Source organism: Juglans microcarpa x Juglans regia, chromosome 4D (assembly GCF_004785595.1).
Source record: "Juglans microcarpa x Juglans regia isolate MS1-56 chromosome 4D, Jm3101_v1.0, whole genome shotgun sequence".
NCBI classification, from domain to species: domain Eukaryota; kingdom Viridiplantae; phylum Streptophyta; class Magnoliopsida; order Fagales; family Juglandaceae; genus Juglans; species Juglans microcarpa x Juglans regia.
The window spans coordinates 35,128,811-35,154,453 of NC_054600.1; the positions used below are offsets into that span (position 1 = coordinate 35,128,811).

At 32.8% G+C, this 25,643-nt stretch overlaps 4 protein-coding genes across 5 annotated transcripts; 3 read left to right on the top strand and 1 right to left on the bottom strand.

Moving 5' to 3' along the window:
- The first annotated feature begins 571 nt into the window (after positions 1-571).
- LOC121261710 (spindle and kinetochore-associated protein 2) lies at positions 572-4,405 on the top strand. Its single transcript, XM_041164204.1, has 5 exons — positions 572-805; positions 2,058-2,153; positions 2,469-2,594; positions 3,426-3,465; positions 4,148-4,405. Exons 1-5 carry the CDS (start codon positions 677-679, stop codon positions 4,219-4,221), a joined length of 465 nt encoding a protein of 154 aa, XP_041020138.1. The 5' UTR covers positions 572-676; the 3' UTR covers positions 4,222-4,405.
- Positions 4,406-10,812: 6,407 nt separating this feature from the next.
- Positions 10,813-11,749, bottom strand: LOC121261703 (VQ motif-containing protein 33-like). Its single transcript, XM_041164189.1, has one exon. The coding sequence runs from the start codon at positions 11,702-11,704 to the stop codon at positions 11,144-11,146; it is 561 nt and encodes a 186-aa protein (XP_041020123.1). The 5' UTR covers positions 11,705-11,749; the 3' UTR covers positions 10,813-11,143.
- A 2,636-nt stretch (positions 11,750-14,385) lies between these two features.
- Positions 14,386-16,454, top strand: LOC121261546 (protein PHOTOSYSTEM I ASSEMBLY 2, chloroplastic). Its single transcript, XM_041163976.1, has 3 exons — positions 14,386-14,755; positions 15,838-15,987; positions 16,101-16,454. Exons 1-3 carry the CDS (start codon positions 14,534-14,536, stop codon positions 16,176-16,178), a joined length of 450 nt encoding a protein of 149 aa, XP_041019910.1. The 5' UTR covers positions 14,386-14,533; the 3' UTR covers positions 16,179-16,454.
- A 6,059-nt stretch (positions 16,455-22,513) lies between these two features.
- On the top strand, positions 22,514-23,979 carry LOC121260779 (zinc finger protein CONSTANS-LIKE 4-like). Of its 2 annotated transcripts, none has more exons than XM_041162796.1 (2): positions 22,514-23,339; positions 23,462-23,602. In XM_041162796.1, exons 1-2 carry the CDS (start codon positions 22,638-22,640, stop codon positions 23,483-23,485), a joined length of 726 nt encoding a protein of 241 aa, XP_041018730.1. In that variant the 5' UTR covers positions 22,514-22,637; the 3' UTR covers positions 23,486-23,602. The 2 variants fall into 2 exon arrangements, with proteins under 2 accessions (XP_041018730.1, XP_041018729.1); XM_041162795.1 differs by having other exon boundaries at positions 22,518-23,339; positions 23,517-23,979.
- The last annotated feature ends 1,664 nt before the right edge of the window (positions 23,980-25,643 follow it).

A 25,643-nucleotide genomic window follows, 5' to 3' on the forward strand; every position in this document is an offset into this window, starting at 1 on the left:
CTATCATATAACAATATATTGCATTTAGATAAATAATAATTATTCTTATCAGTCACTATTCATTACTTCACACTTTATATCTTATAAAAAAAAAAATTTACACACAATATTTTTTATAACATTTTATACAAATATATTTTAAATTAAAGGTATTTTTATAAAATATCTTATAAAAATAATATTATTTTATAAAAATACTCTCATTTTATAACATTGTTGTATAATATATTGTATAATGTATTGTGTGTATATCATTATTTTAAAAAAAATTATCAAATGTGAAGTATGGAGGTAAATAATGATTAATGTATAACAAAACTCCTCAACTTAATATGCATGCTTATATCCAACCAAATACTTAGCAAGGCTAAACGTCTGAAAAAACTGTGAGATTATCAAAGTTTTGTGCTACACTTGGCACTTGCATATCCGAATACAGTACAAATAATTTCCCATCGTTAAAATCTGTTACTAGAACTTACAATATAGATAACGGCGTAACGTTACCCGATACGAGAAAAGGACGGAAAAGGCCTTCTTTTCCTTCTTTCTTTCTTGCTTTTTTTGGTCAAAGTCAAACCTAAACAAGTTGCTCCGCCAAGAATCAAAATCAAAATCAAAACTCAGGGCCACAGGCGGGGATTTGTTCGAGTGAAAAACCCTAGAGAGACAGAGAATGGAGCACAGTCACGAACACCATCAAGCAACGGACAGCTTGGTGAACCTCTTCACAAAGGCGAACCACGATCTGACCGTGGTTCAGCACAGGCTCGAGAAGGAGTTTCAACAAGTGTACCCAGACAATGTAAGAACAGTCTATTCCCTAATTTCGGCATTATTCCTTGACTTTTATTATTTTTCATTTCTTACTTGGTAAATATATGTGTTTTTTTGTCTCTTAATTCTAAGTTTGTTTGGTTTGCCTAGAAAACTCTGAGAAATTTCGGTTTTTCAATTTCTGTCTTCGGTAATTATGAAATTGAAATATATTCTGGAGGATAAAAAAGACTCAAATCCGAAGCTTTTCATTATCAAATGAGAAATAAAACAGCTGGTGCTGGGTTTTGAATATCATGCTGAGTCTTGTCTTGGAGGTAAATCTCATGCAAGGTATTGTTTCGTTTGAAAAGATAAATGTGGGAACCCAATTTTTCATTTTCTATTTTACTTTCTTTACTGATAAGAAAACTATTTTACTTTCTAAAGTTGAATTTCGTTCCTTTTTAATTGTTTACTTAGGAAAAAAGTTTTAAAAATTTGTATTCCTGGTTATAGGCACTGTTTGATTGCTAGGAAGCTGCGAGGAAACTGTTGCAGTAGGAAATATCTCATCTTATAGTTTTGGATTCTAATGATGATATTTGATTTATTTTTTGTTACAAGCATGCAATGATTAAAATGATTTTTTTTTTTTTTTATAGGTAATCAAAGATATATTATTCATAGAAATAGACAAAGCCCAGGTACACAGGAAATATACATGAAAAAACGCCTAACTAGAGGTTGCAATAGAAAGAAGAAGATCATGGACACTAAGTCCGTTACAAACTATAGCCCCTGCCCATAGGAACAATGACTTAAAAAAGAAACTTTAATTTTTTTTTTTTATAAGTAAATAGATGGTTTGAGAAAGAGCAAGACCAAGGGAGAAGCTAGAGAGAGAGAGAGAAGGTTGAAAACAGTTTAATGAAGGTTTAAAAAATGATTAATATGAATTTAGATGGTTTCTGTGAAAAAGCTGAAGAAAATAAACTTCAAAGTGTATTGTTTGCTTTATTTGGCGGCTCTTTGTTTTTTAATAAGGTTTGACTTGTTTGACAGCTCGTTTATAGTATATTTTATGTCCATTCATATAGGAGCCAAGTAAGTGTTAACATGGGCCTTCAGTATTTATTTTCTCATTTATTTTTCAAATTTCATTGCCTTTCTTTCTTCCAGCTACTTGGGCAGTGGAAACCAGAGCAATGATGTCATTTACATACATTTCCTTTTGTTCTTGGAATTATTCCCATTATGGTTATGATGGGGGGATTTCATATTTTGAATGTTTTCTGCAGGCAAATCCAATGAAATTAGTGTCTAGAATAAAGAAGATACAAGAAGATCTGTTGACCTTGAAAGAACAGTGTCACGAACTTCTGGCAGCCAAACAGGTACTTTCTTCTTTGATCACTTTAAACTTTAAAGGAAGAGATAAGATATTCTAATCTCTGACTACATATATCAATAATATCATCTCATTCTTGTTTCTGGAAAATGATATCTCACTAAATGAAGACCTGATTATATGATGTGACCGCTTATTCTATGTTCTATGCTGTTCTAAGTGATGAAGAAAAATCCGTAACAAAATAAGAAAATAGTGGGAGTATGTTTTTATTTTTTTTAGTGAAGTCTTGTTACTTATGGGAAAGAGAAGGGAGTGGCCTCTGAAGTTAATTTTTATTTATTACTGATTGCGCTTTCAGGATTTAATTGATAAGGCTCAAACCACTCTTGTTGGGAACAGAAGTTTGCTGCAGCGAATGCAAGCTTCTGTGGGCATCCCCTTCACCAGTGATTCTGATGACCCTGCATATGCTAATTTCAACCAGGTATTTTTTAGTCCTGAGATATGTCTTGGTGGACTCCACTTGTGTTGCTTAAATCTTTAATAGTAGAAATCTGCTGCCTACCTACATGTTTGAATCTTTGATAGTATAAATATTCTAAACCTAATTGAAATGTGAACTATTTTTTATCACAATGCCAATGGAAGAGATCGAAACTTATATGTAGGAACATCACATGTTCTCCACAATATAGTCTGGTAAACATTCTGGAAGTCACATAAAAATTGAGTGCCTCTGTTGCATATTACGTTTCATTTGGATTGCAAAGTTAAAACTTTTTAGTCCTCCTACTTATAACGATGGTATATGATTTTTGGGTAACTTTTTCTCTTCTCCAATCCATTTACTTAGTTGATACTCTCTTCAAATTTAGAGCAATCAATAAACTTGTTTGTAACTTCAATCTTTTTTCTCAATCCTATTGCCAGCGTGAAAGAAAACCGAACAAAACTCAGTTTCTCCCATCTTTACAGCAACCAATTGGAGAACCTAGAATTTATTATTTGACCTTGTTAACTATTATTTAGAAGGTTGTACTTCTTCCTACGCCTCAAAACAAAAGCTTATTTTTTTGGAAAGGTTGCCTTTTTTCCAAGTGGTGTATGGAGCGTTTGCATCACTTGCCAGCAAGCAACCAAGATTGAACACATGGCGGGGCTTTTCTTGTTGGGAAATACCTCTGAAAATGTAATTGGTAGCTTTCATCATACTGATAATGCATACACAAATGAGCCCTGCTACACTCAGTTTGTCACTTCTCCTCATTGATTCTAGGAAGACAAGCTCATCACCTTTTGGTCGTCAAATATGCAGGTCGTTGATGAGTGGGCAGTTCAAGTCAGATCTAGGACAGGTGAGGTTTTATAGCTGCACTTGATTTTCATGTTTCTTCAAACTATACTGATGAGGGATGATTGATGATTAATGAAGGAAAACTTATAGTTCATGAAAGCAATGTTCTTATCTACTTATCAAAAAAAAAAAAAAAAAAACGCAATGTTCTTATCATATGTGTGAACTCAACATGATCTGAGATGTGATGTTTTGATAAAATAAAATGGATGGCATTAAGTTTCTGCTTAACCGTAGACATAGCATTAAGTTGGAATCAAGTGATGAACTGGAAATGTGTCAGTAATGGATTGTGTGAATCTCGGAATTAAAATGTAGCTTGGTTATTGTGCTCATTATATGTTTCACTGTGCTATGTTGCCTCGTTTGCTCCATTTATGTCTCTATTTGACCTAATTTAGCTCTTAAGCTTTTCATACCTAAGCAGTATGGGGCAGCCGAGATGAGATTGGGTGGCTGTTTAAGATTGTAACAGTGCACTTTATTAGCAGCATTGACAGATAGGACTGTATGAGTTGGATATAAAAGACAGATAGTGGGGAAATGTGTTCTGTTTGGTGCAAGAACTAACACTTTTCCTGACGTGCTAGATCAGTATTTAATAAGTTACCGAGGACAATGCTAGCAAGGCAAGCAAGTTCTTTTTATACCATATATTGAGCAGTTAATTGTTTCTTATGCAGGGGATGAGCAGCATGAATCGGACTCTAAGGATATCAACAAATTACTCTTCTCAGCTATAGTTCAAACCAACTGAAAATGCTGAAAAATGTTCGGGGGCCAAGCATAATATTGTAGTGTGAAATTAGAGCACAAGGAATAGAAACTTGTAGTGTGGCCAACAACTTTTGTGCAGGGAAGGTGTTGTTGATTGTATTAATTGAGTCGATTTCATGTGAAAATTGGATTGTTTATGACAATGTATTCTACTTGAAAAAACAGAAAAAAAAAAAAATTAAAAAATCAGTCTAGTTCGAACTTATGCTGAAAATGTAGTGTATTTATCTCAGATCAGCTAGTTGAGCCATATGGATTTTTGGATAAGAATTTTCTCAATTTCACTGGAAATGAATGAGTATTTATTTAGCACAAAATATTCGATGTTTTAATCATTTCACTTGTCCACCTAATTAGACAACGCCTAAAATATATCCAACTTGTGTGCTGGGTGGATTTTCTCCATTTCAAGTGGAATAAATAAATAAAATCTGAATTCTTACCTTGAGACTGGTTAGAAAGGCAATACAGTGAGTTTCGTTTCTGATAAGAGTAGATTATAACAATGGATTAGAGACCAATCAAACATGTCGCCCTTTTTAAATTATTATAGGGGCATGAGTTGGGATCAAGCTGATCAACATCAACCCCCTTGGGAGATGCTGCTGCGTGCTAGTGGCAAATTGATAGTCACCGGTGAAATTGGTTTCAATGATTGGACAAACGCTCATTTCCTGAGCTTGATATGATTCCTTTTTTATAGCCCAAATCTAGGCCCCCTATAGTGGATAGTGGAATAGATTTCGCATATTTTTGTCGTCACCCGCAATAAGATTGATCTTTTTTACTTCTCTGTCTCGAACACCTTGTTTGGTACAAAGCTTCCCAACCTGTGCTTAGTTTTGAGTGAGTCATTCAGGATTGGAGTGCTGTTGCTTCAATGTCCATTTGCATATAAAGACATGCCAAGCAAATGATAAAGCAAGTTTATACCATGCATTAATTTCACCTGGGGAAGAGGCAAGAATTATATGCATAGAGATGGATCAGAAATGAATCTCTTAGGTTGCCAAATGATTTTTTCTTCCCTTTTATCAAAGTGAAACACAAGTAGTAGCGGTTTTAGCTTTTGTCGAAAATGCCTTTTGCTTTCATCACTCGTCCATATGCTTATATCCACTATCTCTAACAAATTTCAAAAGCTTATGATGACAAAGGGAATGTCCTTTTTCTAGTGACCATTTGAAAGAATATATTCTGAGTGCTACCCTAACCCTTGAGAATGAGCTCACAATCATGGCTGCTGCTCCTTTTTTGGTACCTCATTGACAACCGATTGACCTTTTGAGATATACATAATCTTAATTTTCAAGGATATATCTTGTCTATGGACATATCCAGAAGAATTTGGGCAAAACGACGACCATTTGTCTCCAAGATTCATCACAACCCAAATTTTGTAGGCCGTCTCTAGCCTTATCACGGAAAATATTCCCCCGTCCCTTTTTTTCATTGGAATAAAATCCGATCAAACTCTAGATTTGATTATGAATAGAGAGAGAGAGAGAAAGAGACTTGTATTTGGAAATAAAAGAGGAATCCGAATCACCCACCATTTATTGGATCAGAATTAATTTATAAAAAGTTAATTTAAGTTCCTAATTAAGAAAGCGAGAGTTATATCCATTTATTTCAAAGATTTTGCTATGCATCAACTATTATTCATTCTTATATCTCATACCTGACAGTTTTTCTTTTTTATAGAATATGAGGTATTTTTCGTAAGATGTAGGTTGTGGGGTGTGGGGTAGTAAATAGTGACTAATAAGAAAAATTATTCTTCTTTCAAAGTCAAGCACGCATTATTTGTATGAAAAATTATTCTCATAAGTTACTATTCATTATCCCACACCTTTGAAAAATACTCACACCTTATGAAAAAAATTATAAGTGTAGGATATGAAAGTGAATAGTAACTAATGCATATATTTATATTGAATAAATATAGATAGAAGTTACTATTGAGAGCATCCATTTTGCACACATGATGTGGCATCATCTAGACCACACATCTCCCTAAGTGAGTGTTAGGAACAATCAACTAGAAGCAGCCATGCAGTGAGTACAAAGTGTGCACTGTTACAATGGCTTATCTCTAGCATTACTTATTTATATTAGCGAAAGAAACAAAAAAAAAAATACTCTAGTCACAAAATGGTATTATAAAAATAATCTTACAAGCTGATGTAGTTTGATGTGATTTATCAGATTATAAAATAATTTTTATTATAAAATATATCTAATAAATTATATAAAATTACGTTAATTTATAATATTATTTTTATGTAATTTTTTTTTTTATAGCTATAGAACATCTCAACAAAAATTGATGAGTTGCGGACTCGAATACATAAAGTAGCGTAGCGTGCATCATGCACGAGGCTGATGTATCACGAACTCATCTGTCCATGTTGATTGCACACTCACACTTTGGTCTACGAAAATGAATACACCATTTCCATTGACCAAATAGGCAAATACCCCTTTTTTATAAATGGTAAGACATCCATTAATTCTTTTTTCGTCAACTGTGTGGGACCCATCTTTAGATAATTAAGGAATGACTTGAATTGCGGTGCAGTTAAACCCTTTTTGGCCCCACATATTTTCTGGTTAATAAGGACGCAAATCCATACGACTTTCCCTACCAATTACCAACTAATGCTCATGCTTGAGGTAAGATCTAACAAATCTTAATTTAAATTATTTTATTATTATTTATAAATTATTTTATTTTTACTTACATATTATCACATCCTATCTTACTATCCACAAGTGACTTTTAGTTTTTTTTTTTTTTTTTCCAATAATGATACATACAACATTTTTCACAATACATAATGTAAAATGAGAATATTTTTATAAAGTGATATTACTTTTATATGGTATTTTATAATAATATCCCTCATTTTAAAATATAATTGTAAAATATATTATGAAAAGTATTGTGTGTTTATCATTTTTTTCTCTCAAGTCGTAAAATTATTTATCTATTATTTTATAACAATCTACCATTCCTACGTATCACATTTCATCATTCTCCGTCCATCAATCTTTCAAATTAGAGTCGTGCTACACCCATTGAGGTTGTAGCTCGACAAATTGTCTTGATAAGGCTAAATGATTTTTTTTTTTCTCATGCATTTTTTTATATCCTTGAATATTTAAAAAAAAATCACAACATCATTAATCACTAAGCAAAACAAAATGTCGTGACCCATCATCGGAAGAAGTAGCATTATTCTTCAAATTAATCTATGAATGAGGTAATGTTTGGAAACTAAATTGTTCTTAGACTATTTCACCATTATTTATCAACAGTTCATTATTATTCACAAACTATTCACTATCACGCTAATAATATTTTATTTGGAAGTTTCAAACTAATAATTTTCTTTACCAAATATCATTCAAATACAAATACTTTCAAAGTAATTATTATAACTTTTCTAAATTTTTAAATAAAAATAAAAAAATAAAAAATAATTTAACATTTTTAAATAAAAAATAAAAATAATATTAAAAAACTATATTCTAAAAATATTTTAATTTTATAATATTTTTTATTTAATTTTTTATCTCTCATTTTCTAACAAATCGATTCAATTATATTTGTGTTATTTAAATAGGATTCCGGTTTTGAAAAATATATAATTCAGGTAAGAGATAAAAATAATAAGGAAAAAGAATCATATTCTATATAATATTATTTATTATTTAATTATAGTCTTAATAAAAAATAAAGATGTTAAATAAAAAAAACAAATATTTTCTTATGATAAAATATGTATTCAACAATATATATAACCTGATGTAATATATTACAATATATAAAACTTAATAAATATTGAATTCAAACTATTTTATTATTATGTATAAATTATTTTATTATTATTGACAAAATCTTCATTTTATCTCATAAGCTATATAAATCATCTAATTTTGTCTCATATAATTATTATAATTTTTTCAAATTTTTATACAAAAAATAATAAAAAATTTAAAATTTTTAAATCTAAAAATAAAAATTATATTTTAATAATATTTTTATTAACTTCAAATTTTTATCTCATCTGATGTCATAATCTCATATATGCAACCATTAAAATCGACAGAAATGAGAACATATTATGGCCATTACGTTGACAGGACAATTATGACAGCTTTGACCGATGAGAAAAGCCAGGCCTTGGTACTTCTTCAGGGCATGGGGCGATGATTCACTGACCAATACGAGAGGGAGACAGAGATCACTGTTCACCCAAATGATCTGTTTGAAAACTGCAAAAGTAGGTGCACAGAAATTTCGTCAGACTATCGTATAACCAAATTCCAAAACTCAAAACCGCGTGGAACCCAAATTTGTTTAACTTCTCCTCTGTTCTATGTTTTTTCCAATATATAAATTGACTAATCATTTTGAAATTATGCTTGCACGAGGTTTTCAAAATTGATACCTTTTTTCTTATAAGTATAAAACAATATTTATATTTTTAAGTATAGAAAATTTAAGCTTACTCGTTTTCTCAAACAAAGAGTGCCTACCATGATAGGGAGATGATATGGGCAAAGACGGAAACGAAGACCCATCTATTAAGGAGAATGATAATGATCAAAATCGAGATCATAGCAATTTAAATCAATGTCAATGCCAAGATTCTTGCCTTTTGTAACATCCAAAATGAATTTAAATACTACATACATTTTTATTGTGTTTACTACCTCTTTAATAGTTGTATATTTTTCAAATCCTAGATTTTGTATTCTTTCCTAAAATAGGACTCAAGCATTGTATATATATATATATATATATTACTCTGATCAAATCAATATATTTGCAATATCTTATTTCTCTTATACCGTCCTCGTTCAAATTCTTTTATGCTCAATCTAACTAGAGTTTTGCTACTCATGTTGTCAATTTTCTAGCAATATTTCATCATCTTTTTATACTTAAGTGGTTTATAAATTTAGATTATGAATAATAATTATATAGATAAATTTATAAATGATTTGAGTATGAATAATAATTATATAGATAAATTTATCTTATAAAAATTAATTTAGGAACAGAAAAAACAAATAAAAAATTGTTGTACTCAAAATTTTATCAGTAATGTTCTAAGTACAAATTATTAAATAAGAATTTTATTTGTTATCTTGAGATTTGTTGTGCATTCATACTCATTGATATGAAACGTTTTAGATGGTATCATTTAAGGATGAAATTTGAAATCACTTAAAATTTCATAATTTTTTATCTAGAGTTCTTCTATATACAGTCGTTAGATATAACTGGCATGCAGTCGTCTATATCATGTAAGATTTAAAATAAATTGTTTACTCTTTCTCTAAATGCACATATTCTCTCTCATTAGCTCTCTCTCATCAGGGCTCTCTCTCTCATCAACTCTCTCTATCTCTAGCTCCTCGAGTCGTCTCTCTCCCACCAGCTCTCTCTCATTAGTTCGGTCTTTATCTCTTTAGCTCTCTCTCATCTCTCTCTTATTAGCTCGGTCTCTCTCATCAAGTGTCTCAATGTCAGTCTCATTTGTACGCCGTTTGTATCAGACACTTGCAACAAGCGTTTTTCTTTTTTCTAATGCCAAATAATTGAAAAATCATAAATGATTTATACTTATCTACTTCTCAAATGATTTCTACAAGTTGAGGACATATAAGTCCATTAAAAAAAGGGACCCACTTAAAAACCAATTTTTTATGATGGGTTCCATTATTTTGGAAGGGGGTATCTTAGTTTTTTATTTCGTGATAGACCTTAGTTTCTACCGTTGATCTATATGTGGGGGTACCACTAAAGTTTCTTCCGTGTGGGGTGGGCGATCACAAGCGGCAAGTGTTGGGGGGATAAACCAGCCCCATCTAAAGATTCTGCAGCGTCGTTCGTCTAAAGCCATCCCCATAAATTATGTTTGGCAAGTGAAGTAATCTCATATTTCATAATTTATTATTATTCACAAGAAAAATTATATTTATTATTTTTTACATCACACACTAATATGTAATTTATTATTTTTGTCATTCTATTTAAATACATATCAATACGTTTGTGTTTAAAATTTTAAATATAAACATAAATAATGAACAGCATTTCTCTTATTCACAAACTATTTATTATTTATTGTTATTATTATTTACAGTTCTTTTGAAATCATATCTAAACAAACATTTTAGTACGCATCGAGTGCAGCCACAGTCCGTGGTCAGCTATTAGAAGTTTTTTTTTTTTTCTTTTTTTTGAAATCAAGCTTTGTTGTGAGAAGCAGTTGACTGACCCAATTGACCGTCATATCCCACCTCCATGCCTCTGACCATTATCCCATTATTTTCTTTTTTAACTTTTTCCTATTTATTTCTAATGATCTTCGTCCATCTACCACCTCCTCGTAATTATAAAAGAGAACATATTGTTTACTTCCTTGTATTTAAAGAAAATATGAATTTTTTTTCTTTAAATAGCATTCCTCAAAAATTTAATTTAATAATAATAAATAAATTTAATTAAATATTTAAAATTATATTTTGACTTCTCTCAAGCTACACCGAAATATTTAAGTAAATAGAATTCAATTTAAATTCTTACAATATTTCTTTCTTAATAGTCAAAACAAAATCTGCATAAATACTCGACCTGATCGGAAGCATTCCTCTCATATGAAAGGAATGTTTCAGCTTTCAATGAAAATAACGATTACACTTCCAATAATATTAAATATTATTTTAAAATTTAGAAACAACCTAAAGCCGTCCGAGTCCAAGTATTACCAATATCAAAGCCCCAAAAAAGGCAAAAAAAAAAAAAAAAAAAAACACAAAACACAAAACACAAAAAAAAAATATTTATATAAAGTATTTTCGTCGAATTCATAAGCCCAATATCTTCACGTCTCTCGTGTTTGTTGACTCGGCGAACTCAGTGGGAATAAGGTCAAGAGCTCTGGCGGCTCGATGCCTCTCGGCGTACTCAGCGGCGATGGGTGCAAGTAAAATCCCTTATCGGCTATAGCCTTATCCTCGTCCGAGATGGCCGGGGATGACAGAGACTCGGTACCTGAACTCATTCGGAACAGTGACTCGGACCTGAGGGGGGTGACAGGACTGTGAACCGGTGAGTCAAATCGGTTGTTTTGGCGGGGCGAGTCGTAGCTATGTGAGTTGTTGCGGAGGGTGGTGAGGCCCAGCTTGATTTCGAGCTTTCTCATGGTGTGGGTATGTCTCCGCTCATGGAGCTTGAAGGGTGACCGGCGAGGGGCCGTGGGATCACCGGGAGTGAAGGCCTTGGAGGAGAGTTTTGAAGGGAGGGTGACGGGAAGCTTCTCCGAGACAGCGGAGGAGCCGGTGAGCTTTTGGACAAGGTCTCTGAAGGTGTTTGCGTCGGCTTGCACAAAGGTTGTTGCCGTAGGTGATGCCGAGGACGAAGTCATTGTGTTGTGTTTTTCCATCTAAGAGAGAGAGAGAGAGTGGGGAATGTTTAAGGGTGGGTTTGGGAATGGGTTTTATATACGGGTGAGTTTGGCTCGAGGAATTTTTCGTACGTGAGTTTGAGTGGAAATTGAATATCAGTATCAAGAGTGAGAATATAAGATAATTTGATAAAAAAATAAAAATATCTAAATTTCCTTTTGATGAGACTGACATATTACTTGCATGGAAGTTTCAATTAGAATTACTGTGGTATTTAAATTTCAAGCCCATGTAACACGTTTGTTTATTGGGAATGCATCTATTTCCTTTAAATTTGCAGGAAATAAAAACTCTGTTCTTAGAGCATTAACATTCGTTTGATTAAAGTCGTCTTTAAAATTTGAAGTAACAATCAGCCAGCTTGTCAATTAGTTTTTGTATGAAATGTTGTATTCAACAGTCATGGACTATATTGTCCATCGGTAGATTTAAAATTAAGGGAAAACCAGAATATAAGGAAAATACACCAAAATTATATAAACAATTTGTTTTAGACTTTGGGATACCGAAATCTTTTAACCATTGTTTTCAAATTAAGTAATCCATCGTAAGGAGATTAAAAAAAAAAAAAAAAAAAAAAAGGTAGGTTTAAAACTGAAAAAGAATAGACATAAACACAAGATGTTTTAACTATGCATGAATGTGGATGGGGTGGAGTACCGAGCAGTGAGAGTGTATAAAGCATGCGTCACTTTGCCTGTGTGATTCTCGCATGTTGTTGGATGGATCATGGGGCCAATGAATAAGTCGTCTGGCCAACCCATACCAGATGGCTTATAGTTTATAACTGACTCACTCCGTCGACGTATTTTCGCAGGTAAACTAGACGTTTCCCTTGGACCACTTCGTACCAAACCTCTACCCACGTTGTTTGGACCTGTTAAATCACCACGTCCTCTCTTTAGTTTAGCCCCTTTGATATTGGCTCGGCTATTGATTTTGCTTTTATTAAATTTATTTTTAAAATTTGATGAAAATATATATTTTTTATAAATATAAAATCTCTCTGGTCAGAATCTCATATTGGATTAATCAAAATAATAATATAATATTATTTTTTTAATTTTTTTTCATATTTTATAATTACACTAACTATATGTTAATTAATAATTTAATTTGATACTTAACTTATTATTTACCAACTTAAATATACTGTGGTTCAAATTGGGAAACAAGAATTTAAGTAAATAAAATAATAGTTATAGAGTGTAAATAATTAGTCTTTAAATTTAGATATGAACTTTAATGCACTGTAACTCAAAATTAAAAATTTTAGTGTATACCGAATCTAATGCAGTGATTTTAAACACAAATCTTTCAAATTTTGAAGATGGCACTTATTTGATGAGTTCAATGCCAAGGCCATAATTCCAGCTCAAACACTTTTTTTTTTTTTGCAAAAAAATACGTTCCTTGGAATAAATAATGACATATTTTAAGGGTAGTTTACTACCCTTTTTTGAAAACAAAATTTAGCAATCTAATCATTCAGCTCAATATTGGTCATGTTTTAAATAGGAGTTCTTCTACTAAGTAGTCTCACACAACACATATGGTGTGAATTTTTATTTTTAGTTTTTTCAACAAGTGTATAATATAAGATTGCTGAATATTATTATTTTTTAAATAGTTGATCTATAAAGACACTTAAAACGTGTCACAGACACCAGTGTCAGTAACGATAATAAAATTAAGAATTAAGAGTAATATTAATCTCACCACTTAACAATGCAATACGTTATAAAAATGTTTTCTAGTGCCACGACCTCATACATATGGTTAGGAAAAATAATCAATTTTTTTTTTTTAATTTTATTTTTCGTGTATGATCGGTGCATCACTTTTGAAACTAGAATTATAGGGTATCGTGGCTTACGTTTGTGGAATTTGTTTAAGTTTAATTTATAAAAGGTAATGATACTTCTTACACCATATTTATTACTGCTTTATTATTCAGCTGTTTTTTTTTTTTTTTTTGGCTATTTGAATATAAATTAAAAATTTCAGAATACGACTTTTTTGTTTAATCTAAAAAAAAAATAAATTCAAACAACTAATGTAATTATAATGTAAATTAATTCAAAATAAATTTAATTTTATAAAAATTGACCAAAAGAGTAAAAAAAATGTCAATTTTTATAAAACTGAATTTATTTTTAATTAAATTACATGATTATATTAATTAATTGAATTTATTTTCTTATAGATTATACAAGGTCATGTTCTAAGATTTTTAATCCAGATTTAAAAAGTAAAAAAGAAAAAAAAAAACTGAATAATAAAGTAGTAATAAATGAGGCCTAACAGCACCTTTACCTATATATAAAATAAGATATTCTACTATCAATTTTACACTCCACAGTCCACACCTGCTGATGCGGATATTTATTTTCTATTTTTTTTATCAGGCCGAAACCGGTGGGCAACAGAGCGGAGCGGAGATTGGGCTACACAGACAAGCCCAGTTTAAGACCTTGGTTGAGGGTCAGACTTTGCCTCTTGGTCCAAAGGGTATGAATGGGTCAAAGTTGTAGGCTGTTCTTAACGTCTTGAATTAGAAAAACAAAAGAGTTCCGCTACGAATAGAAATCAAAGTTTACGGGAAAGTTATCCCGACTGTGAATATGACTTACCCTAATCCGGGATTAATTATTATCCATCTGCTTTACCCTTATCTGAGTTATCTCCCTCGACCCGGCAGTCTTCTTCCTTCTTTAAAAACTAGGGAACTTCCTCGTAGCTTTGTGCCACACAGAAACAGAAGGAAAAAAGAACAGAAAAGTGAAGAGAAGAAAATAAATTAAGAAATGAGGAGCTGTTGTACTAGGCCTGCGATTGTGCCGACACCAACTGAAAATAAGACCTTCGGGTCTGTGATTGCCTTTCGGGTCCTTGTTCCTCATGCTAGAAACACCACCGCAAGGTCCGCCACTTCTAGGGTTTCAGTTGTCCGGGCTTCTATGGTGGACTCATACGGTAGCTCCTTCGATTTCGTCAACCGCATCGAGAAAACCTGGTTAATCTCTCAGGTAATCGTTTTACCCTTTTCTTTTTCTCTTACTTTTCCGCATGTATAGTGGTATTGATCAAAACTGATAACTTTTTTAATACAAATCAAAACTGATAACTGAGATATATATATATATATATATTTTTAATCTCTCTCTCTCTCTCAATCTAAACCACCCCCCCCCCCCCCCCCGGCGGGGGTATCTATGATTCAAGGTGGATTACTGTATCTAAATCCCCGTAGCTATTTGTGCAAAATCCTCATGTCGTAATGGATAAATTCTGGCTTTATATCCATTGAAAAAAAAAAACCTTTGTCCTCAAACCTGGTTTAAGATGGGAATTAAAGAATGTTAGAAATTTTGGGGCAGAAAATGATCTCATACTCTGGGTACCAGAGTAGAGTGTACCACAACAATGGAGTAGCAGAGATAAAAAATGTAAGTAAAATGGATCGGTGCTTTTGTCTTTGAAAACCCCCATATCTTTTGGAATAGCCCAAACAAGAAAACGCAACCATCTATTATGGTACAGAGGGTGTAGATGAATTGTTTCACGCTACCAGCATAATTCTCGGTTTGTTTGGTCAATGAGATTTTATGCTTGTGGGACTCAACAGAACCGTAGCGTGGTTGCTCTTTTTTAAGCAGCTCGTGTTTTCTTGATCTTATTCACCATGCTGGCTTTGGGTATTCTTTGATTCGATTAGTATTTAAAAGAGGATCTAGGAAATGGTTCGAGAAAACTCCGTCTTCAGTCGTTGGATAATATTCAATTTACTTCTAGGAAAGATAAGAAAATAAATAATTAATGATAAGAGAAACCACTTTGTTTCATTCTGAACCATATTAAATCCAGGTTGTGCTATGAAAAGGTACAATCTTGATAAGATATGAAGTTTTATATTGATTGACCGAAAAATACATGTCTTATTGATAGCATACTTTATATCACAAGTGGAAGAATACAGTTTTTTTTATTATCCTGGTGCTGCTTTGTAGATCTGGCTTGAAGTTGAGTCTCACGGGTTCTTTCTGTAGACAATCTTTGTATCTCTATTCTGATTGTTTTATTGTTTGTCTAATGTTTATACTATATACAGCAACCAAGGCCAGTTGGTTGTTCTTCTTGCAACTCAAACGGGCATGTTGAATGTAAATGGTGTGGTGGTACAGGCTTCTTTATTCTTGGTGATAACATGCTCTGCCAAGTACCTTCAAGAAACACCAGTTGCGTTATTTGTGGTGGAATGGTAAGTTAAATGTACAAGGTTTCTAAGCTATGACTGGTATGATTCCATAGTATTGAGTGCAAAGTCTATAATTGCAGTATGGATGACCCTATTATGTTGTCTTGATATTCCAGGGATCAATGTGTTGCTCGGATTGTAAGGGAACAGGTTTTCGTGCCAAGTGGTTAGGAGAGCCTCCTATTTCCAAGTAGCAGCATTACTTCTCGGTCAGTTAAGAGATCCATCAAGGCTGGAATAGATTTGAAGTGACATCCCATTCATTTTCTGATACCATCTCTTGTTTGTTGCAGTATTTGTGGTGAAACAATGATATCTGTAGCCTCTGTCCCCATACTTAGGATTTACACCCTTAATTTTACTGTCTTCTTCAATCAAGCCACTCCATGATAGATCAAAAACAAAAACATTGGCCTGCATGGATGTATCATATTCATTTGAATTATTACAATTACAAGTATATTCTTTTACGAAAAAGTTAGCTGGTGTCAATGTGTCAAGAACTGTTCTCTCAGAGTTTTGTTTTCCGTGGGTCAGAGAGGCGCAACTGCCGATCAAAAGGTCTGCTAAATTACTATGCATACCGATAATATCGAATCCAATCAATGCCAATAAGACTTGCAGAAAAGCATTAGCTCACGCCGAACTTTAAACCAGTGCTGAGAACTTTTTTTTCTTAACGAGTTGTGTTACATTTAGTTATAGATTGTGTAAACGTCGTATAATTATTTTAAAAAAAGGTGAAATCTACTATTAAAAAATAAATTAATCTTCTGGAAGGTCTATCTATTATTTCCCAAATAGCAACCCTTCAATGAGTGAGTGCCAAGTAAGCTTCCCAACTTAGCTCTCATGTGACCGCATGCCACGAGATCACACATTCTCTCTAGGGGTGTAATCGGTCTGGTTTGGTCCGGTTTTAGGACCGAATTGGTATGCACCGATTTTACATTTTCAAGAATCGATTCCGCACCGGTTACTCTCCTAAATCGATACTTCCGATTTTACCAGTTCCGGTTCAGTTCGGTTCGGTCATGTTTTTCAGTTTTAATATACTATAATATATATTATATAATATCTATAATAGTATATTATAATATATAATATATTATATAGTGATATAGTATTAGTATTAATATAATTATTGATACAATAGACTATAGTGATAAAATTTTAAAATTTAAAATTATATTTAATAAGAAATTTATCACATAATACAAAACTATTTTATATATAATTATATATTATATATAAAATTTATATACGATATAAAAAATTATAATATATATAAATTGGTCCGGTTTGGTCTGATCCAATTTTTAAAAAAAAATCTGATCGGCTCGGTCTTGTTTACCGGTTCACCGGTTTTTTTTACACCCATGAACCTCTCCTAACCTTCATCCCCTCTCCCCCCTCTCGCATGGAAATCGCACAGACCAAAGGTTGAACGAGCAACTAACCAGTTGTACATCACCATTTCTATTAGGATCTTCACCATCGAAGGTTACATCAACAGTGGCTGCTGTTGAGATCATATATATATCGGATACTAAATTATATGATTTCGTGCATCTCAAGAGATTGAAGAAGCCGTGGGAGATCCACAAAACAACTCTAGTCTCTCTCGAGGCTTCCATGAACAAACCAACAGAATGACGGAGATGATGTTCGATGGCGAAATTACTAGAGGCTGACGGAGCAGGTGATGTGCGGCAATGAGCGACGGCGACAAGATCTGTTTTTTGTGATGACTGAGGTTGAGTTTTGCATAAATTTCTTCATGAACAAGTTGTCTTGCTATCTCAGATTTTTGGCAAGAATCTGAATCAGTAAGTGTTATTTTGTGAAAAAGCGAATGATCCATTGAGAGAGAAAAAAAAAAAAAAAAGATTTCAGAGACACTTGACTTGAAGTGAATGAAATTGTTAATGAAATATTATGTTTTATAATAAAAGAATATAACCATTAAAGAAATATAGCAGTTAAAAATATATATTCGTTGAAAAAATATAGTCGTTAGAAAAAATAAGGTTGAAAAAAATATATCCGTTGGAAAGATATGACCGTTGGAAAAATATATCAGTTGGAAGAATGTGACCGTTCTAAAAAAAAAAAGATCGTTAGAAAATTAATGTGTATTTTTTTAATAACGAATAAAAATTTAAATTGCAATTAGAATTAAAATAAAAAAGGATAAAATTAATATTTTAATAAAATATTGATAGATTTAGAGAGTTTATTATTTAGTATTGTTAAAAAATGCCTAACTAAATTTATAAAAATAAACTTTCCAGTTAAATTTTAGTCAAATTTTGGCTAGAGGCTCGTTTGGTTCTTTGACTACACTTAGCTCAACTGAGTTCGGTTTAGATTTAGACCTCTTCTAATATTCAAATACTTAACTCTCAAATCATTAAACTTATTTCAACTCAAAACTTCTTTACACGTGGAACTCATAATTTTTTTAACTCAACACCTCTTTAGATGTAGGACCCATAACTTTTTTAAACTTATCATAAATATATATAAATTCATCTTAATATTCAAATACATCTAAACTTATCTTAAATGAGTTCTATAGAACTCACTCCACCATCTCAATTTATTACTATTAATAAAAAACTCAATTCAACTTATCTCAGTTTAATATCAAAATCCAGCATGCTCTAGAGATGATAAAAGTATAAGGGCTGGTTTGAATTTAGAGATGAGATGAGATGGTTTTTTTAATTATTGATATTTCATTTACTCTCTTATTTTCTTTTACTTTGATTTTTATCATATAAGTAAATTCTTTTTTATTGTTCATCATTTAAAATATATATATTTCATTTTCTTCTAAAAACTATATTGAAAATAGTTTTTAATCAATTTTTTCATATTTTGATTTTATTTTTAATTTTTATTTGGCTTATATATTTTTGTTTTACCTGTATAGTACTAAATTATTTTACATTGTATATAAAAATAAATTGAAAATATAAAAAACTATAGATATTCTAAATTTATTAGTGAAAATGAAATATTTAAAAAAATAAAAATATATTTAAATGATATAGAAAAAAATTGATAAGTTTATGAATGAAATATTATAAAAATTAATATGTAAAATAAAATAAAATATTTTAATAAAATATTTTAAAAAATAGAATAAAGAATGTATTGATAATGCCCAAATCTACTCTACTTTAAAAGCAACCTTTCTTTCGAGGACCCCATGCCAAGTTGTCCCAACTCTGTATAATCTACTTATTTGGCTAGGGTGGGGCTACCTTTAGAACACTTGTATTGGCTTCATTAAAATGAAAGAATTTTCAAAATTTGATGAATCCAGGGTGAAAAGGCTGGCATTGAATTCGGCAAACACGAAAACTGAAACTTTGAGTTACAGGAGATTTATTTTCATCTTTATATTTGAAGAGTCCCTATTCATAATCTGTCCGATTATTTTATTACAAAATTACTTCTTTCCCTTTTCGCCCGCAATTCCGTTTCTTTCTTCCTCTTCCTTTCTTCCATTTCTTCCACTCCCGCGTCCATTTTTCGCATTTCTTACGCTTGTGAATCCGAAAAAAATTTCCTTTCTCCCTTTCAAATTTTCCTCTCCATTTCCTCTCTTCCCTCTCTCTTTCTCCCTTCCCTCTAGAGCCTGACGCTACCCTCTTTCTCTATTTTTTCCTCTGTAGAAATTTAAGCTCCAAACCGTAAATTTTGGTTCTTCACCGGCTCTTGGCTTCGAGATAACAACGTCAATGAGGTAAATCTTTGGGATTTGTTTGGTTCCTTAATCTCTTTCTATGGTGTTTCGTTATTCTAGTTTCCAAAGATAAAATTTGTAGTTTTGTGTTTTTATGTAACATTTGTGTAGAAAATGAAATGAAAACGACCCAGAATGGAGTGTGGTACAGAAAATGAAAACGGAAAAAAAAAAAAAAAAAAAAAAAACTCACCCTCGGAGCAACAAGTAGTACTGGTCTTAGCTTGCTTTCTCTGTAACAGTTTTTTTAGGTTTTTTCCTTTTATTACTTTGTTGATTTGGGTGTGTGATAATGAAAATATTTGAATGGAATAATATTTGATAGATCTGGGTTTTTTTTCTTTTGTTATTTTGTTAAACATGGGTATAAATACAAGGTTTTTTTTTTTTTGTTATTTAGGTATCTTAAACTCTTTTATGCCATTATGCTCTGTTGACGACTGAGTGGAGCACATTCTTGAACCACAAGAAGTTGGTTGCAAGGGACTCGGTTGTGTTCTTGAGAGTTGAAAATGGTGATTTTTGTATCTTTACATTTTCACATGTTTCTCTCTGCCTAACAGAAACCATATACTTAATTTTATTGGCATTAGCTATTTATGAGTTCGTGTACACACACAACAGTCACTATAATACTACGTATTTTTATAATAATCTGTTTATTATGCCAATAAACAAGCCTGCAAGTAAAAGTTTTCTAGCTTTATATCCTGCTTTTCTCTAATCCTTCATAGGAAAGTTTTGCAAATTAAAGTTAGAAGTCTTCTCGTGTTCATAACTTTTAAACCCTCCATATTCCCATCTATTGTAAATTAAAATATCCTGAAATTGCTGATGTGTAATTGAACTTGTTGAAATTATTTGGGTACTGCTACACAAATGTATTGCAATTTTCATTTGCTGGTTTATGAACTAGTTTGTGGAGCTATTACATTATTTTGAAACTAAAATGTAAATCTATTGGAGTTGCTGGATTATGAACTGGTTTGTTGGTAGAAATGTTGGGTGATTGTGAATGTTGGTGTATTGTGTAGCAGTGGATATGTATAGCAGTGGATATGTACAATTGTGTGATACTGAATGTTGGTGGCAACGTAGAGTGGGTACGTACAATTGTGTCTATCCATAATGTGAGTAATCATGTCTTCTACTTGCTGGGGATATCTTGGCTGTGTTTGGAAGTTGAAATTTTTTATCCAAGAATACCTTCCAGTCTAGTTTTACATCTTGTACCTAAAGAAAAAGATGTTACTTGTAAGTAAAATCTGTTTGGTAAGATGTAGGAAAGTAATTTTTTTAGTACTAGTTTCACACCATCCATGATTTCATGATATGCACATCACTGTTTTGCATAAGGAACTTTAGCATGAAAGTAAAAGTAGATACATATTTTTAAGTCCAAAATACTCCTGTATTCCCTTATAAATAAATCTAGTCTCCTAGCTCCTTTTACGACGATATGAAACAGTCAGTCACCTTTTATCTCATGTTTTTACAGGATCAGGATGCAATAGAGAAGAGCATTCCACTAAATCCATATCAAAAGCATCTAAAGTCAGTTAGGCCACCATTAATCCCAACTGAAGATGAATTTGACAAGAAGAAGAAGGCTTCTTTGGATCTATTGGAAAGCTTCTTATCAACATAGGGTGTCAGTAGTGGAGATTCTATTAACATGGCTATTGATGCTAAACATGTAAGCAATTCATAGTTCTAATCACATTCCATCTGAGTATCAATTATTTCTTCTGAAAAAAAAATGGAGTGCCTGTTGGGAGCTTTGCAAATGTAAAAATCTCAGACGCGCAAAAATATTGTAAGGCCATTGTTTGAAGTTTGATCAGCACTACCGTTTGGCCCTCCTTTTGTTATTCAATGATGAATTTTTAGTAATGCTTGAATTTGCTTCTTCTGTAGAACGTTTTTGTATATTTTTTTAATTTCTTCCTTGACATCATATTTGTAAAATGATTGCTCCGGAGAGAAGATGCTTATTATTTATTTTGTGTGTTGGCAGCAACTTGAGTTAGTTAGATTTAGGGAGATATGCTGTGTTACAGACTACTAGTTTGGATTTGAAAATTAGTTTACAAAATGTGTTTATTGAGTAATTAGATTAAGGAAAAAAATTAATAGGAAAACAATAATTTAAGTATCAAATTAAATTATTAATGTATATATGGTTAGTGTAAGTATAAAATATGAAAAAAATATTATTATTAAAAAAATAATATTATATTATTATTTTGATGAATCCAATGGCTAATCCAATATGAGGTTATGGATAGAGAGGTTTTAGATTTATGGAAAACATATACTTTTCATCAAATTTTGGAGATGGATTTGATGAAGCCAATGTCAATACTCTTACCGCTAGGCCTACATGTGTTTTTTTATTTTTTATTTATTTATTTAATATATTTAAATATTTTTAAAAAATAAAAAATATATATCAATAAACTTAAAATCACTTTTTTAATTATTAAATAAAAAAAATTTGGCCAGCGGTCAAATTAATTGGATAAAGTAGTATTTTTTATTGAATAAATATAGATAGAAACTATTATTGGGAGCATTCATTTTATATACATGATGTGACATCATCTAGACCACACATCTCTCTAAATGAGTGTTGAGAACAATCAACTAGAAACAGCTATACAATGAATGTAAAGTGCACACTTAGCTTCTCTATAGCATTATTCTTTTTCATTTGGCTAAACATTCTACACGTGTCGTTTTCGAATTGGCTACGCAATAGATCTCGCTGGCCCCACATGATAGACCCTATTATTAATAGCACAGATAAATCAACCACCACCACAAAATAGAAAGAAGAGAGAGAAAGGAGTGCTGCTTACTGCTGAGAGAAGAGTACAGAGTGTGGGGTTGGGTTATGGCCTCGAAGCTATGCGACTCGTGCCAATCGGCCACCGCCACCCTCTTCTGCCGAGCCCACTCCGCCTTCCTCTGCTTGGGCTGCGACTCAAAGGTCCACGCTGTCCACAAGCTCGCGTCACGCCACGCGCGGGTCTTCCTCTGCGAGGTCTGCGAGCATGCCCCCGCCCACGTCACCTGCGAGGCTGACGTCGCCTCCCTCTGCGTCACGTGTGACCGCGACATCCACTCTGCCAACCCTCTCGCCCGCCGTCACGACCGCGTTCTTGTCACCACCTTCTACGACTCCTTTAACCCCTCGTCTGGTGTCAAAGCCACAACCGCCGTTAGCTTCCTGGAGGACCATTACTTCTCCGACGTGGGCGGGGATGGTGACGTCTGCAGGGAAGAGGCCGAGGCTGCCTCCTGGTTTCTCCCGAACCACAATAACAATAATAATAAGGTGATGGCGAGTCAGGATCCTAATTCCGATCGGTTTATCTTCACGGACATGGATCCTTATTTGGATCTGGATTACGGGCTCGGGGAACCGGAATTGGAAGCTCAGGAGCAGAATAGTTCCGGTAATGACGGAGTTGTACCCGTTCAGAGCAAGAGTGTTCATCAGCCTCCGTTGCTGAATGACCACTGCTTCGACATGAAATTTTTGGGCTCCAAGCTCTATGCTTATGGCTGCAACTCTCGGTCTCTCAGTCACAGCGTAAATGTCTTATCCGTTTCTTTCTGAAATTCATTGTTTGATTGCTCGGAAAACAAATCCCAATTTCTACCATTTCCATGTACCTTTTTTGAGCGATCAAACTGCACTCCATTTTTTCACAGATAGTCAAACAAATTCCTCGCTAAGAGATTTTCTGAACCCGTAATTTGCTCTCAGGTGTCTTCCTCGTCCCTTGACGTCGGCGTCGTGCCAGATGGAAACACGGTGACCGATATATCCGATTCTTACTGTAAGCCGATCTGCATCGGAACCGATTCAGCAAACCTGACGGTTCAGATATCAGCAGCGGATCGGGAAGCGAGGGTGCTGAGGTACAGAGAGAAGAGGAAGAACAGAAAGTTCAAGAAGACGATCCGATACGCGTCGCGAAAAGCCTACGCGGAGACGAGGCCACGAATCAAAGGAAGGTTCGCGAAGCGGTCGGACATTGGGGTTGAAGATGATCGTAGATGTGGATACGGGGTGGTTCCTACGTTTTAAGTTGAGTTATCCGTCCTGAAAGTAAGTGTTTTTGTATATAGATGATGTGGGATTGGAATGCTGACCGTTGATTTTGTAGACTACAAAATTAATGTTTAGTAGGCAGTAGAAGTAATGAAGTAGGAAGCTGCAAATCGAAGCTCACACCTACTGCCTTTTCATTTTGGCGACGCTCTTTCTTCGCAGTGTAATTATTTACATCAGCCTATAGCCACAGCAGACCTCATGCCTTATGTGCTGAGTTAAAAAAAAAAAAAAAAATCATGTGAGATGTGTGGAGAGTATTAAGTCAATTTTCTTTATGCATGATTAGTGGGAACTTCATATTTAAATAATTCTTTTGGGCAGGCAGAGTAAGACTAAGTTTGAATATTGACAACTCAATTGAATTGAATTTTTTATGAATAGTAATGAGTTAAATAGTAAACAAAGTTATATAAGATCGTCTAAACTGAGTTTAAAACATATTTAAATATTAAGATGAGTTTAGTATTTCTTATAAAAAATTGAAAAAGGTTGTGAATCCTACGTATAAAGATGTTTTAAGTTAAAAAATATTATAGATCTCACGTGTAAGAAAGTTTTGAATTAGGATGAGTTTAATAATTTGAGAGTTGAATGTTTAGATTTTAAACTCAGCTTAAAGTTAGACTAAATTCAACTGAGTTCAATTGAGTTTGAGAACCAAACACAGCTTAAAGATGCAATAGGAGAGCCCTCACTTTCATTATCGACTGTGGCCACTTGCCACCACTATCTTTTATGAGTATCAATGGCTGATATACAAATATTGATAAGATTTAGATGAATAGTAGAATTTCTGTGTGTTTTACATTTAGGACACCCAGAAAAGCAAACAGCTACTGTTTTTAACAACTTCAAAATGGGATTATCACTCTTGTTATTATAAGAGCATTCGCATCTCATTATCTATAAAATTTCATAAATTTTAACTCAAATACACTATTCCATAAATTGTATCCTAAATTTTACTAGTCCTTTAAAAATCTCCTACATCTCATTCCCTATAAATTCTTTATTCTATTAAAATATTATTTCTCTATTATTTCTATTATTTTCTTCTCACATCCATTTACAATCTTAATTACTACCTTTTATCTTTTTCTTAGGTTAAGCAATATTAGCTTCTACATAAATTTAATTATTGCACACGAAGTTTTTTTTTTTATTATTATTTTTATCTTGGTAAGACAATAGCGACAAAATTATTACAATTTTAAAAATAATTAATATTTGTCTTTTCAAATGGCATTTTATTTGTAGCCGATAAATAAATGAGTGCATAGCAAATTCTTATATCTGAGCACATGTATGTAAATTACAAGAAAAATCCTAAAACAACACAACCAAGAACAAATCAATGCACCAAATCACCAAAATCACAGCAATAACAAATCTCAATCCAACAAAAGAGACTTGTAAAAAGCTAAGATGTTTTTTCGAAAAAGCACAAGCTAGAACAGATCTCACTACAAAGCATATGGATGGGTAAGCAATTTCAGTATTGGATTTGTGCAAGAGAGAAGGACGAAGTCCAGACATGGAGGATCTCAAAAATGAAATGCGATAGAGAAGCTTGATGGCCAGCCATGGAGGATCTCGATTCTCACAAAGTCTAGCCATGAAGGAAGTCGAACAAATCAATATGTGCAAGCGAGAATGAGAGAATCCAGCCATGGAGGAAACCGAGAGGGGATGAGGGCTTGCATTGATTTATGATGGAAAGGCTGCCGTCAATGGTAGCTGCGATGGAAGGGAGGGGCGAAGGACACCCAACTGTCG